At 34.1% G+C, this 16,072-nt stretch overlaps 3 protein-coding genes and 1 non-coding gene across 6 annotated transcripts; 2 read left to right on the top strand and 2 right to left on the bottom strand.

Moving 5' to 3' along the window:
- Positions 1–3,291: 3,291 nt before the first annotated feature.
- On the top strand, positions 3,292–3,364 carry TRNAK-CUU. The gene has a single exon. It is a non-coding gene; the product is annotated as a tRNA-Lys (tRNA).
- Positions 3,365–5,225: 1,861 nt separating this feature from the next.
- LOC107841029 (rop guanine nucleotide exchange factor 12) lies at positions 5,226–10,283 on the top strand. The gene is made up of 7 exons (XM_016685031.2): positions 5,226–5,694; positions 6,341–6,457; positions 6,752–6,906; positions 7,843–7,917; positions 8,128–8,394; positions 9,049–9,369; positions 9,738–10,283. Exons 1-7 carry the CDS (start codon positions 5,400–5,402, stop codon positions 10,176–10,178), a joined length of 1,671 nt encoding a protein of 556 aa, XP_016540517.2. The 5' UTR covers positions 5,226–5,399; the 3' UTR covers positions 10,179–10,283.
- On the bottom strand, positions 6,322–10,540 carry LOC124887241. Its single transcript, XM_047396541.1, has 2 exons — positions 10,277–10,540; positions 6,322–6,790 (listed from the first exon to the last, which is right to left on the bottom strand). The coding sequence occupies exons 1-2, from the start codon at positions 10,401–10,403 to the stop codon at positions 6,489–6,491; spliced, it is 429 nt and encodes a 142-aa protein (XP_047252497.1). The 5' UTR covers positions 10,404–10,540; the 3' UTR covers positions 6,322–6,488.
- Positions 10,541–10,690: 150 nt separating this feature from the next.
- LOC107841030 (probable protein ABIL5) lies at positions 10,691–14,222 on the bottom strand. 3 transcript variants are annotated; one of them, XM_016685032.2, is made up of 8 exons: positions 14,043–14,222; positions 12,243–12,325; positions 11,938–12,085; positions 11,692–11,791; positions 11,582–11,618; positions 11,250–11,395; positions 11,109–11,173; positions 10,691–11,021 (listed from the first exon to the last, which is right to left on the bottom strand). In XM_016685032.2, exons 1-8 carry the CDS (start codon positions 14,127–14,129, stop codon positions 10,923–10,925), a joined length of 765 nt encoding a protein of 254 aa, XP_016540518.2. In that variant the 5' UTR covers positions 14,130–14,222; the 3' UTR covers positions 10,691–10,922. The 3 variants fall into 3 exon arrangements, with proteins under 3 accessions (XP_016540518.2, XP_047252495.1, XP_047252496.1); XM_047396539.1 differs by lacking the exon at positions 14,043–14,222 and adding an exon at positions 12,851–14,024; XM_047396540.1 differs by lacking the exon at positions 12,243–12,325 and having other exon boundaries at positions 14,043–14,158.
- Between the last annotated feature and the right edge of the window lie 1,850 nt (positions 14,223–16,072).

Here is a 16,072-nt window from a genome sequence, read left to right on the forward strand (position 1 = left end):
CGGAGAAAGTAAATGGAGAATTATTGGTCTAGAAATTTTTTATGAGAGAAAGGTGGATCAAAAAAGAAAATAATTTATGCAACATGTTTAAATTAATCTAATCTAAAAAATAATTACATGTGTCCACTTGTTATACTACATGATTAATGAAATGAATTCCACATCGATGAAAAATGAGAATATTAAAATTCATCTAAAGCTTCGACAATTTTTCTTTTAGTTGAGCTAATTTTTATAGCATGAGTTAGACTCGAAATCTGATTTAACATGATATCAGAGCCAGCTCCGATGGCCCCAAAGCTTCAGATAGTTATAGAGGTGGAATAACCTCGATCCATGAATATACAGACATGAGACCGCTCAAGACCTAATTTGATGTTATACAAAAAGTAACCTAGTGTACGACGTATTCTGCTTCACACAAGAGTCGGGAAAGGGCCATACAGTGGTGAAGGTAGAGATTCATACCGGAGTTCAATTTCTTATAAAAATGAACGATATCTAGTTTGTGTTTCGAGTCGAGGGGATTCAATCTTTATATTTATCATGCATTTTATTATTTTTAACTTACAATATACATGTATAATAAACAAAATATTTGAGCAAGGGGTCTTATATAAAACCCATATATTGCTTCCATCCGGCTCCGTCACTAAGTGTTAGCCCACGGTTCGGGGGTGGGCTCGGAATTCGAGTTCGATTTTAGGTGAGCATTGGCTGGCGGCCCCTCAACGCCTTGTTGAGTGGATCTGGTTGGTTCGTCGGGGCCATTAAGGTCATTTTGCAAGTCAAACGAGTGAAAAGGTACAAACGAGTCATTTTATTCGACTTTCGATGACTATATTTCAAGAGGCGTTATATAAATAGTTTAGTGACTTCAATACTTATACTCGTAATCTATAGGTTATTCTGAGATAATTTCATTGTTACTCCAATTAACAACGTGCGACTTTTTTTTTTTTTTTGAAAATAACTTTCAAATTATTGCTACTTTATGTTATAGTAATTTTGTAGTTTTCTTTAACCGGAGTTTTGTTGTATACTTTTAAAAAATTTCATAGGATGCATGTCAGATCGTTTAACAATAAAAAAAAAAATTAAAAAGTGCAATACTGATATTTAAAAGAAACTAGAAACCTCAAATATAATCCTTCAAAATATGCTTATAAACTAGTTTAATCAGTTTATAAATTTATAACTGTAATAGACATTGAAATTTTATCGGTCTTAAAATCGGACTAGTTTAAAAAGAAACACGCATTTTCTTAGATAGGCATCTCAAATATCCGATAAAATCTTGAATATTCACAAGAGATCGTGACATCAAATATTGTCTTTCTCAAAGCAAAATTAATTCGTCGAGAAATACACTACTAATAACCTCCGAATCAAAAAAAATATCTAGCTAGGGAAAAAAAATCAAGAGATAAAAATAGTTATACTCACAAATATACATAAGTAAAATCTCTGTTTCATTATTTTTATTTCTGTCAATTTTCATCACTTTTAAAATTTATTTCAAACAATACCATCTACTAATTGGTTTCACATCTCCAATCTAGTGAGAAATTTTCTAATTGGATTATTAAAAGTTAATGAAGTCAATACAAATACGTGGATATTCAACAAAATTCGATTAATATAATTGAGAAAGTCCAACTGTTTATTTTAAAAAAAATAAAACACGGCGAATATTTTTTTTTTAAAAAAAATAAACTCTAATTTTGTCACCTTACTTTTTTTCCGAAAAATTAGGGAAATTATTGGTCTTTATTTGACTTTGGAAAGAAAAAATACATTAATTAGTAAGAAAAAAAAAAGGAAAATAAATACTCAAATAGTTTCTAAATAATTGGTGTTTTTACGTTGCACATTTAACATCTATGTCAAAATATCACAACTAAGAAATTACTTATTTCTAGAAAATAAAGAGAATTTTACTAACTTCCCCTTAATAAATATTTTGAAACGATGTAACTGTTTAATACTTAAAATTGGAAGAACATGGACTTCTTAATTATTTGAAACACCGCTTCAACAACAACAACAACATATTCAGTGTATTCGGTAGCGGAACAAGGATTTTAATTGAGGAAATTCAGAAGTAAATATATACCAACTAGTGGAAGGGGGTTCAACTCTACCATATATGCATAAAAAATATTTTTAATCATGTAAAAATAGTATAATTTTTCGTCGAAGTGAGTTTGGATGAACCCTCTGGAGCAAAGGTGGCTCCGCCACTGAGTATATTCCCACAAAGTGAGGGGAGGGTAAAGTCTACCCTACCTCAGATGAAGTAGATAGACTGTTTTCGATGGATCCTCAAATTTGAAACACCACTTACTAAAAATAAAATAAGAAGGCTAAAACACGACTTATTTAGGAACAACAGAGGGAGTGATAATGAGTCTTTTAGTATAGCTCAAATATTTATGATCTTATACCAAAAAGAACAATATTTTATTTATTTATTTTCGGTGTCCAGTACTTACATTGGAGTATCCGACTAATTCGGATCGCGCGTTGCAGGGCCTATTAAGGGGGTAGCGCTCCCAACAGAATTTTCTCTATATACAAGACTCGAACCCGAGACCTCTAATTAAGGATGGAGCTGTCCCAATACTGCACCACAACCCATGTTGGTAAAACGAACGATATTAAATGACCATTGCTTTCACAATTAGTAAAGAAATTTTAGTCATTAACTTTTTTGTACGCACACAAGGTAAATTCGATTCTAATGTAATAGTCTGCAAAACATATTAAAGAGGTAAATCGTGCTAAATAAACAAGTGTTATGTGACGGGTTCGATTAAAAAAAAAGTATGCATGTAAAGGACTTTGAACTTGAAACCCTCATTTGAAAGATAGAAAAATAGCATAAACATATATCTTAACTTATCATATTTAAGCAAATCTCCGTCCTTATAAAGTAATTACAATTTGTTTAACTAATTATGTCTATTCATTGAATGTTCGGGAGCTAATTATATATCTCGACTGACTCAAAATTCAAAAAAATACATCGGAAGCTAATTATGGACCTTTAAAAAGAAAAAAAGGTGCCTTCATTTGAGGTATTATGTATCTCGACAGATCCAAAATCGAAAAAAAATATATCGAGAGCTAATTATGTATCTTTACAAAGAAAAAAATATATCTTTATTGGATGTATCGGGAGCTAATTATGTGTCTTGATAGATCCAAAATCGAAATATTGGAAAATTTCGTAATCACGCTTCAAACTATTGGGTTTTATATTGTTTCCTCTTAAAAATCTGCCAACAAGCCCGTCTAGCTCAGTTGGTAGAGCGCAAGGCTCTTAACCTTGTGGTCGTGGGTTCGAGCCCCACGGTGGGCGTTTTTGTTATAATTATTTTTGTACTTTATATATGCTTCATTGTTATTTGGAATTAATAATGACATTCTTAATATTTCCATTTTATTTTAATGATGACAACTGGCATGTATTAGACTTGGGAGTGTTTGGTATATATGAACTATATGAAGGAAAATATTTTATTAGAATTTGTTTTTTTGGAAAATAAATCAGTTTTGCTTTAGTTTACGAGAATATTTATATGTAATCCAGTAAAATAGAATGGACGTGAGATAGGGTGGGGTGTGGCATTTGGGTGGAGGCACGGGGTGGATTAGCAAATAATGAACTTGAAACGTCACTTATGAAACTTATTTTCGTCATTTTCATTAGAAAAGTCATTTCCTCATTTTTAAAGAACTTATTTAATAAAATATTTTGACAAATCAAAAATGATTTTTTTTAAAAAATATTTTCCTTCATACCGAACACATTATCAGGTTTTCAATTCCCCGCAAGAGATTGTGTAGGTGATACTAGTTCATAGAAGTTGGTGTTGGTTCACCCAGTCTAGTTGTATCGATGAAAATCTTTCGCACAATAAACATTAGAGTAATATATGAAAATCGAATAAAAATAAGGAAAATAACATAAACATACTCCTTAACTTAATTACCGTATTTATACAAATCACCATTCTTATAAAGTAATTACAAAAATTTCAACTAATTATGTATCTTCGTTGGATGTGAGCTAATTATTTATCTCGACAAACTCAAAATTGAAAAAAATGTATCGGTAGCTAATTATGTATCTTTACAAGAAAAAAATGTATCTTCGTGCAATGTTTTCTTGATAGACTCAAAATAAGAAAAAATGTATCGAGGGCTAATTATGTATCGTTATAACAAAAAAGATGTATCTGCATTGGATGTATCGAAAGCTAATTATGTATCTCGATAGACTCAAAATCTAAATTTTCAGTAATTATATAAAATATCAGAATTATCTACAATTAAGCTTCAAATTGTCGGGATTTAAGTTATTTATCCTTAAAATAATACAAACAATTTATAAATAAAATTTGGTGATCTTTATTAAGTCATTATTTTCTATTTATAAGTGAACTTATTCATTATCTTCTTGAGAAAATGATTCTACCTAAATGTCTGGCCATGCTTTTATTAATATCTATCTTTGCTATAATGAGGCTTTAATAACCTATTAATGTACTCAGTATTTTTTTAGGTAAAAAAAAATTATTTGTATTCAATGTTTACATTAAAAAAAAATATGGTTAAGTGATAAATATGTGAATAAATACACGTCTTACATATATCGACTTATCATAAATATTACGTCCGAATAAGTTTTTATCATCTTTTTATGATTATCCAAAATATACTCGAGGGCTGATATAGAATGATGAGATTTTCACAGTTTCACCAGTTGTTCCTATTTGAGATATTTGTGTATGTATATACATTATATATTTTTCATACTTTGAAGTACTTTAGTGAAAATCCTAACTCCATCACTAACTTAAAGAAAATATAAACGACTTCTGAATCGTATAAATGTTTAAAACTGTACTCGATGTACCAAAATATCATATAAATCTACTACCCTAGGTCTAAACTCTTAAGTTATCCAAATTATTAAAAAGTTACTAAATATACAAAAATATTTATTTTTAAATAGATTAAAAATAAAGTAAGATAAATAAATCGAAACAGATAAAGAATATATTTAGTATTAAAAGAGAGTTGAACATTTGTATGCTTGCCCATGCTTTTTGCTATCCATTAAAAATCCAACCAATTAACAAAATCCAAAAATAGAACAACAACAAAAAAAAAAAATGTTACAAATATTTATATTTCAACTTATTTTTTCACCTACCTCTTTCCTTTTCCATTCATCAAACATGCACACCACTTTCCAAAATTTAAAAAATTCACCATAGTATAAACAACCAAAACACAATATCATTTTTGCCTTCCATTTTTTGAGCTTTCAATTTCCATGTGACATTGTTGTATGTTACATAATTCACAAAAAAAAATAAAAATAAAAAATGGTTAGTGAAATATCCAAGATATCAAAGTCAAGATCTTTCAATTTTAGGAAAATGTTTGAAAGACATACATATAGTAGTAATACTCATATGGTGTTGGAGAATAATAATAATAATAATAATGGACATGGCAAAGAGATGAAGTTTAGGAATTTATTAGGTGGAAAATCATCTTCAGCATTAGAATTAAATCAATTAGATAGTATTAATTTTAATAAATCTGTTGATCCTGTTACGCGATTCGCTAAGGAAGAAACAAGATCAAGAAACATTTACAAGGATAAACAAGGTTCAGGTATGTAACATTTAACAATGTTGTCATGTTTGTTGTTGTTGTTGTTATCAGCTCGAACTATGTATACATATCCTATGTGGCGTCCTGCGTGGCCAATTCTTGTCTGCATGGTATCCTACGTGTACTATGCCATATGGGACGTGTGCGTCTTCATGTTCAACTTCATACATGTTTTAAGTGTCTACTGAAAGTTGAAGGTCATAGATGTGATTTTAGGCTGAGTTAAAGGGCATGTTTATGTATTATGTCAATAACTATTATGCAACATGTTATCGTATTTGTTGTCATAAATTGTAGCTGTAGAGGCGAATCTAAGACGGGTTCTGTGGGATCAACTGAACTGATCATGATTCTTTTTAGCTCGGCCAATCGGCCTATGTATACATATGCAAAAAGAATTCAAAACGCGTATATACAATGAGATCACATTCATTCTGAATTCACCGTCTCTAGATTTTGGATTTGCCTCGAATTACACTTTTGCACCAGAAACATAAAAATGCTTCAGGTTTTGTGCCATTTTACATGATATTCATGACATAAACATGTAGGAATGTATGTTTGAGTTACAATTTTGCACACATTGCATGTTATGTATCCTTATTCTTCCGATGATCATGATCCTTATTCTTTGTTTTCGATGTAGAAATGGAAATGATGAAAGAGAGGTTCGCAAAGCTGCTTTTAGGAGAGGACATGTCTGGTGGAGGAAAGGGCGTTTCATCGGCTCTAGCTTTATCAAATGCCATTACTAATCTTGCAGGTGTGTTTCAACATCATCAAGATTTTGTTCTTTACAAGATATGTTTATATAGAAGGAGAGCCTTGGAGTAACTGGTACAGTTGCTGTCATGTGACCAGGAGGTCACAAGTTCAAGTCTTGGAAACAGCCTCTGGCAGAAATGCAAGGCAAGGCTGCGTACAATACACCCTTGTGGTGGGGCCCTTCTCCGGACCCTGCGCATAGCTGGAGCTTTAGTGCACCGGACTGCCCTTTTTTTACAGGAAACGTTTAGATATATGGAGAGAATGTTAACTGTTTGTATGTTGTTTATAGCTTCTGTATTTGGTGAGCAGAAGAAGTTGGAGCCAATGTCTGAAGAAAGAAAAGAAAGGTGGAGAAAAGAAATCAGTTGGCTTTTATCTGTATCAGATTACATTGTTGAATTTGTTCCTTCTCAACAAAAATCTAAAGATGGAACAAACATGGAGGTCTTATATTACATATTTACATATCTCACTTCTTTCCAATTCTAGATTTAGGGTGTGTTCGGTACGAAGAAAAATATTTTACATGAAATATGCTTTCAAGGAAAAGAAGTAGGTTTCTTACTTATTTTCTTATGTTCGGTAGGCAAAAGATATTATCCTAAAAGCATCTGTATATAATCTAGACAAATAGAGTGAAAGATGGGGGGAGGGGGGGGGCAGAGTGGTGGGGGCGTCGGTGGTTGGGGTGAAGATGAGATGTGTTGGAAGATGGGTAAGACACAATCAACGTGGAATGCGACTTGTAGAACTTGTTTTCCTACTTGGAGATCTTTTATTATATATCTCTCTTCTTTCCTATTCAAGATTTAGGTCGTGTTCGGTACGAAGGAAAATGTTTTACAGGAAAATAATCTGTTTTTTTTTACTAATTTCTTGTGTTCGATGAGCAAAACATGTTATCGTAAAAGCATTTGTAAATAATCTAGACGAATAATATGAAAGGGGGTGGGGTGGGGTGATGGGGTGTGTGGGGTGGTTGGGATGGGCGCTACGGGGCTGGGGTGAAGATGAGAAGTGTTGGAGGGTGGGGAGGACACAACTAGAATGCCACTCGTAGAGCTTGTTTACATACTTCCATTCTATGTTGCTCGGACTCTTCAAAAATGTCAGCACGTGTCAAATTCTCCAAAAGTAGTGTATATTTGGAGAATCCGACACGAATGTGGCATCGAAAGCGAAGAGTCCGCGCAACTTAGCTTCCATTAAGGAAGTCATTTTCCTCGTTTTTAAAGAACTTGTTTTCCAAAAATTTTGACAAACCGAACATGAGAAAATCAAAAAATATTTTCTGGAAAATGTTTTTCTCCGTGCCAAACACACCCTTAGAGTAGAAATAGTGATAATTGAAAAGAATAAATTTTGATAGTGATTTGACAGGTAATGGTGACACAACAAAGAAGAGATTTGTTCATGAACATCCCAGCATTGAAAAAGCTTGATGCAATGCTCATTGTGAGTACCTGCATTGTCCTCTTGCTATCCCATGTGGCTGAGACTCTTCAAAAATATCGCCCAGTGTGTGTCGGATCCTCCAAAACTTATGCATATTTGGATGATCCGACACGAGTGTGTCAATATTTTTGGAGGGTCCGAGTAACATAGAAGAAGTACATGAGTTGCATCATCTCTAATGCTGGATAATAATTTCATGATGTTCAACAGGATTGCTTGGAAAATTTTAAATACGAGAACGAGTTCTGGTATGTGTCGAAAGATGCTGATGAATCTGAGAAAGGTGTTCAGAGGGATGATAAATGGTGGCTACCTACAATCAAGGTTCCACCAGAGGGTCTCTCGGATACATGTCGAAAATGGCTACAGTATCAGAAAGATTGTGTGAATCAAGTACATAAAGCATCTATGGCTATTAATGCACAAATACTCTCAGAAATGGAAGTTCCCGAAAACTACATTGAATCTCTTCCTAAGGTAAGTATCATTGGATACACTTGTCGCTCGGACCTCCAAAACTGTTGTTGCACCTGTGTGGAGGACGCAGAGTAGGGTAGAGGGTTAGTGGGTAGGAGTATGTCTGTAATAGTAGGGAAGAGTGCTTTGTTTGCATCTGTGCGTGTAGTTTCTTGTAGTCTCTGGTTCGTGATGTTTTGGTGATATCTACGTTTTTCAATAGATATTTTGTAATATTACCTTGTGGGTGTCTTGTTTCCTTTATTATTTTTGGTGTGAAATCCCTTCTTGTTGTTTGCTTTTATGTGTTTTGTTTATTGTATTGTTATATGTCTTGAGTCGGGGGTCTATCGGAAATAGTTTCTCTACTTATGGACTGTGTACACTTTACCTTCCCCAAACCCCACTGGGTGGGAATACACTGGATATGTTGTTATTGTTGACACACACCTGACAATATTTTTGAAGAGTCCGAGCAACATAGCTTTTTATACGGTTGATTTCTCGTATGGTCGCTCAACTTATAGTTATCTTCTTAGAATGTCACCTTCTTTGTTGGAAATCAAGAAGAAATGTGACTCTCTGAGATAATAATTATTAGTCGAGCGACCAGTCTTAGGGGCTCGGCTCGAAGATACTGATATATCTGTTATTGATTTATGTGATTTCTTCAAGAATGGTAGATCAAGTCTTGGTGATTCAGTCTACAAGAGCATTACAATTGAGTTCTTTGATCCTGAACAATTCCTTTCGACGATGGATTTGTCCACGGAACACAAAGTTCTTGATCTTAAGAACAGAATCGAGGCATCTATAATGATTTGGAAGAGGAAAATGAACCATAAAGACGGAAAATCGACGTGGGGTTCAGCTATTAGTGTGGAGAAGAGAGAGCTCTTTGAAGAAAGAGCAGAAACTATCTTACTATTGTTAAAACAAAAGTTCCCCGGAATCCCTCAGTCTTCTCTCGACATCAGCAAAATCGAATGCAACAATGTAAGATACTTTCTCCGTCCCATTTTATGTGGCATGTTCACCGTTTTAGTCTGTTGCAAAAAAGAACGGAACATTTCTACTTATAGAAACCTTGGAGCAACGGTAAAGTTGTCTCAGGTTCGAGCAGTAAACTGCCTTCATTGCATCCCCTTAGGGTGCAACACTTCCCCTGGCCCTGCATGAACATGCAATGCTTTCTGCACTGGTCTTGTAGTCATAAAAATGTCATGACATGTTTAAGACCATAAGTTCCAAAAGTCCGTCTTTCTTTCTTAAACCTCATGGTCAATCAAACATATTTAGAGTAACTCCTCGGTACCTCACAAAATCGTAACCTGTTGTATTTCTGTCTTACTTATTGTGTACAGGATGTAGGACATTCTGTTCTGGAGAGCTATTCAAGGGTGCTAGAAAGCCTAGCTAACACGGTTATGTCGCGTATTGAAGATGTCCTATACGCAGACTCTCTAAAACAAAATCCACCACTGGAAGTCGAAAAATCGAACTTCTCATCAGCTGATTCCTCACCTCCACTTCCACTAAGTGGTATGTCAACTCCCAAGGAACAAGAGGCAGAAGTGTTGAGTTCTGCTACACAAACACCGACTTTATCCGATTTCATTGGTTGGGGTGTGGAGGAAGGCGACGCAGGAATGAAGAAGAATCATTCGACGGGTAACTTAGAGGCTTATTTCAAAGATGAAAATGACTACAATTGCATAGGGAAACTCGCTAGTATTACTCCCACGAAATTTTCCTATATCGACGAGATTGGAAGTGGACTAGGAAGTCCAACAGCTCGACCTTAACAGTTTTAGGCAACGATACTGAGGAACGAAGAAAGAAACAAGAACAATCTCTAGGATCATAGAAAGTAAACGAAATCTACAGCAGTTAGAAAGTTCACCTGTGTGTAAATACTCCGACCTTTTTAAGGAGTTGGACGCGGTTAGCATCCTATGTATGTGCCTGCTCTCTTCCTTCCATAGCGGATAGGGAAGTTCAAAATGTTGTGTTGTTTTCCTGTCGAACATTTTTGTAGCATAAAATGTCGAATTGTGAAAATCATCTCATCTAAAAACTCAGAACTATCGGAAAATTATTGCTTCTACTTGTTTATCTTATGTCTACAACATGCTCCATCACATTTGAGTCTGATACTTTTACATGCTCGATACAAACATAAAAGTTCCACCCTCTCAGATATCATGTTGAATTGTGCGAACTACCTCATGTAAACGGTTAAGTTGTCAGAGTCTCAGAGATGGAGAAAACGACTCATCACACACTCGAAATCAAAGCAAATCCAGTAGAGGTGTGAAACTCACAAAAAAGTGATATTTCAGCTGTATTTTTTACCATTATCTCGTAAATAGAAACTTCATAAGATTCTCAAGCTACTAATAAGACCCTTTATAATGTACATAAATCGCGAAGCAAGAGTAGTAATACATGATTCCAGTTTCGGTAAGTTGAAGTCTGCAGGCTGCAACAATCTACACAATCTTTTCCAAAACGGAATATTCATTGCAGCCTTCAGACTCATCGCGGATTCATGTTACTATTCTTCTACCACGTCGAACGAGTGACCTGATATCCTTATTATGCATCGGTTTCCAAGTCAATATGTTCCGTTTTTGCTTTCGAGCCTCCTGCATTCACAAGAAAAAGTAAGAAAAAACACATTACCATGATGTTTAACCACTATCCATATTGATAAATTGCTGATATAAGGATACCTGAAACACAAAGTTGGAATTTTGTGATTTCGGTACAACAGATAGTCCATCGCGAACTGGCAGCACTGCAAATCGATAAGTGAACGTTGAAATTTGGATATGTCGAAACTTTCCCAACTTGTAAATTCACTTTTGGTTTACCTGGAGGTGAAAAGCTAGACTTTTGCTTTGAATCTTCAAGTAGAGAAGGCTTACAGTTGTAAGTGTACAAAAATAGTGGCACATTCTCCTCCGCCTCGAATTCATCCTTGTCCAGATTCTTACTGCCAATTGGTATACCGAATCCCCTTCATTAGTTCAAGTCCGTTAGGCTTTTGAAATCTACGTTGCTTGGACTCTCCTAAATGCTGCAGAACCCGTATCAGATCCTCCAAAAACGCACTACTTTTGGAGGTTCCGACATTCACTCTTATGACATTTTTCAAGAGTCCGAGCAATATAGATTGAAATAAGGCAATCGACAAATATATTACCTTGACATTCTTTTCATTCTCTTGAGATCATCAATTGCTGGTTTAGGAAACAGGAAGTGTTAGCACACAGTTATGCTTGGATTGAAGAAGTTGAAGTAATAAAAGATTACACGGTGATATATAGCGACGATGAAATGTTGCTAAATCGGTAGTCCAACAAAGCCTTGTGAGAGCAAGCTTGTTAGAGTATTGCTGGCAGGTCGCGAGCCTCTGATGAAATCGTACCAACACAGTAAAACATTAGTAAAAAACATCAAGAGGGACGAAGAGAAGGTAGAATAAGGCGAGGAATTGGTAAATGCGTTTAAGTTATATACGCTGACAGTATAAGAAAGTTTTGAGTAAAGACTACAAACTTGAGTCAGGCCATCAATTCGTAGCTCTGTTGCAGAAGCTGTGTCAATCGTTGAAATCTGGTATTCAAGTTTAGCTGAGACACATCCTAAATGATCGACGACTGTAACAACAGCTCTGCAGAGGTACTCTTTTGTGTTTTCCACCACACTGCAACGACAACATCAAGTACGTCTCAGTCTCAAACAAGTTACAATTCAACTATAGAGGTTAATGCGACGAAAAATAATTTCGTATACTTTACTGTTATAGTGGATAAAGTTCTATGACGATACGTGAAGAAATTAACTATAGAAATACTACTAACTCTCTTTTCTCTTCTGCCTTTACAAATGCTTTCTCACAATAATCTGCAGCATGGTGAAGCTGAGAGCACAAATCCTTGAGTTCCTACAGAACCAAAAAAAAGGGAAAAAGTTTCGAAATATACTTAAACTTTGACAAAATTTGTTGTAACACACCTCAACTTTGCAGGGGTTCTATGACCCACCTCGACTATTTATTACTTTATTTTTGTGACATATATTTGTCCAGCTGGACCACTGGGTGAATACACGCACTCTGAGCGTTTAAGGGCCTGAAGTGGTCCAACTGGACAAATCTATGCTACAAAAATACGGTAATAAATAGTCGAGGACCCCGCAAAGTTGAGGCGTGTTCCTGCAAATTTCACCAAAATTTAACTATATTTCTGACTTTTTCCCAACAAAAAACAAGAAATGTTATAATCTACACAGGGATTTGTTGTTAAGAAATTAACACAACACACTCTCATCATATAAACTCTAGTACCTAAAATTTGGACCAAAAGGAACAACAAATAAACCGGCGGCGGAGACAGAATTTTCACTCGGAAAGTTCATTATTTACTATACAGCACTAAAAAGACTTAAGAGTAAATGGTCATAAGGATACCTGAACTATCATTTTCCGCGAATTTTACGCCTCAACTATCATCATCTACTCAACTAGGTGCGTTTTACTACACAGATGGTGATAGTTCACGGATAAGAAAATAGAACAATTGGCGATAGTTCAGGTAGGAGAAGGAAACAACTGACAGTTCGGGTGTAAAACTCGCAAAAAGTAGATATTTAAGATATATTTTGACACCATTATCTCAGAGAGTTAACATTATATATATAGTACTATGATTTTTCAGCTAACATGGTTAAGATGACCCCTTCCGACCCTCTAGCTCTGCCAACAACAATAACATACCCAGTGTATTCCCACAAAGTGGGTCTGAGAAGGTAAAGGGTACGCAGTCCATACCACTACCTCAGATGAAGTAGAGAGACTGTTTTCGATAGATCCCCGACTCAGGCCAGATAACAGTATAATCAAACAAACGAACGAAGAACATAAAAGCACACAACAAAAATAGGAGACACACCACTAGATAATAAAGAAAACAAGACACCCACACGTTAATACTATAAACCATCTATTCGAAATCAAAGACATCACCGAAACACTATGAACAAGCAACTACAGGCGTAGATACAGACAAAAGCACTCGTCCCTACTATTACAAACGTACTCCTACCCACTAACCCTTTAACCTAGTCCGCGTCCTCCACGTCTTTCTGTCAAGGGTCATGTACTCTGCCACTTAAACAAAAAAGTACTTATCACAAGAAATTGATGTCAAGAAGCACCACACATGCACACACACACTCATACTCTAGCACCTAAAATTAGTACAAAACAATAACAACAAACAAATCAGTGGCGGAGACATAATTTTCACTCGTGAAGTTCATTATTTACTACTATATAATAACACTAAAAATAATTAACATTATATATACAGTGTAATTTTTCAACGAACGAGTTTTTAGGTGAGAACCCTTTCCCCCCCTCTAGCTCCGCCACTTAAACAAAGAAGTACTTATCACTACAAATTATTGTCAAGAAACTCATACACTAGCACCTAAAATTTGGCCAAAAAAAAGAACAACAAACACATTAAACCAGTGGCGGAGTCATAATTCTCACTTGTAAAGTTGATTAATTACTATATAACACTAAACATAATTAACATTGTATGTACAGTATGATTTTTCAAACAAGTAGTCATTACATAATCATATAGATAACTTACTTGCAAGGAGTTGTTAAACTTAGTTGCATCATCAGTTTCAACTTCTGTATATTTTTTGGGAGATGAATTTATTTCCTCTTCATTCATTCTTGTTTCACTGCAAATAATAAGTCCTAAATGCAGAAGCAAATAAATATAGTAAGCCACAAATTCACGTTATATCCCCTAAAATTAGTCGAGATGTATGCAAGTTGAGTCAAAAATCATAATTTTATATATATATATATATAAAACAAAACTCTTTATATCACGTGAAATTAGTCGAGATGCATGCAAGTTAACTCAAACAACATGATTATAAAAAAAATATATATATATCACATAAAATAAAGCTTCTTTTATCCTGTGAAATTAGTCGAGATGCATGTAAGTTGACTCAAAAACCATGATAATATATATATATATATATAAAATGTATCACATAAAAAAAATTTCTTATATCCTGTGAAATTAGTCGAGATGCATGCAAGTTGACTCAAACAACATGATTATAAAATAAAATATATCACATAAAACAAAACTTCTTATATCCTGTGAAATTAGTCGAGGTGCATACAAGTTGACTCAAACATCATGATTATATTATATAAAAAATGTATCACATAAAATAAAATTTCTTATATCATGTAAAATTAGTCGAGATGCATGGAAGTTGACTCAAACAGTATGACTGCATGATTATATTATAAAAGAACGTGTCACATAAAATAAAATTTCTTATATCATGTGAAATTAGTTGAGATGCAAGCAAGTTGACTCAAAACAACATGATTATATTATAAAAAAAATGCATCACATATAATAACATTTCTTATATCATGTGAAATTAGTCGAGATGCATGCAAGTTGACTCAAACAACATGACTATAAAAAAAATGTATCACATAAAATAAAACTCCTTATATCCTGTGAAATTAGTCGAGTTGCATACAAGTTGACTCAAACATCATAATTATAAAAAATAAATTGTATCACATAAGATAAAACTGAAAAAAGTTTATATGGGTTATATATTTAATTTTTTTGTCGGTAATAATAAACTCCCGTGACAAATATTCAAATTTCACTTTATATTATGAAACAAAAAGCCAAAAGAAAGAAACAAACCAAAAAAAATATTTAAGAGAGATTCTCTTATTAAAAGTTTTTGGAATAATGGACATATTAGTAGTGAACATTTTCCAAAAAAGACAAGTTATTTTTTCAGTCTCGTGACTATTTTGTACCTCACTTTATAATATATCTAAAAATGTACTGCAAAATGATAATAAATACTGACATTTGGAAGAGTTAATTAAAGCTGAGAAAATAGAAGATAAAATTGTCTATAAAGATCTATGTATTCGTTTTTAGTTTGAATTTGTATTTATTTAAGGTATGGTGATGAACTATATAAATTCACCACCAACAAGGGATCAAGTCCCTGAAAAATATTAGACTCTATATAAATAAAGAAACTAAAATAAAATTTGAAGATATAAAACGTACACAAGATTTTATGTGGAAATCTTCCTACTCAATGGAGGAAAATCACCACCTTTCCTCACACGATTTCCCAAAACTTCATTATAATCAAGCGATTAATTGATTATAGAGTCGCTCAAACTTAAAAGGATTTAACTCTAAATCCTTGCTCTTGTAATACCTCTATTACAATCAAATGAGATAACTCTGTCGCAGGTGTTCCCGCATTGTACGTGATGCATCTGCACAGTAATGATACTACAGGACAAAAATTTGTACAGTGTGCATCAGTGTACAACTGTCCCACAACATTTCTCAAGAAGTAAGCATATGACGGACCTGGCCCCTGAATGTAGTGAAAGTCATCATCAAAAGTACTCACAGTGTGCTGCACAGTAAGTAATGATACTACACGATAAATTTGTACAGTGTGCAACATTGTACAACTGGCACACAATATTCCTCAAGAAGTAAGCATGTGACGGATCTGGCTCCTGAATGTATTGAAAGTCATCATCAAAATTACTCACAGTGTGCTGCACAGTAAGTAATGATACTACAGGATA

Source organism: Capsicum annuum, chromosome 9, assembly GCF_002878395.1.
Source record: "Capsicum annuum cultivar UCD-10X-F1 chromosome 9, UCD10Xv1.1, whole genome shotgun sequence".
NCBI lineage: Eukaryota > Viridiplantae > Streptophyta > Magnoliopsida > Solanales > Solanaceae > Capsicum > Capsicum annuum.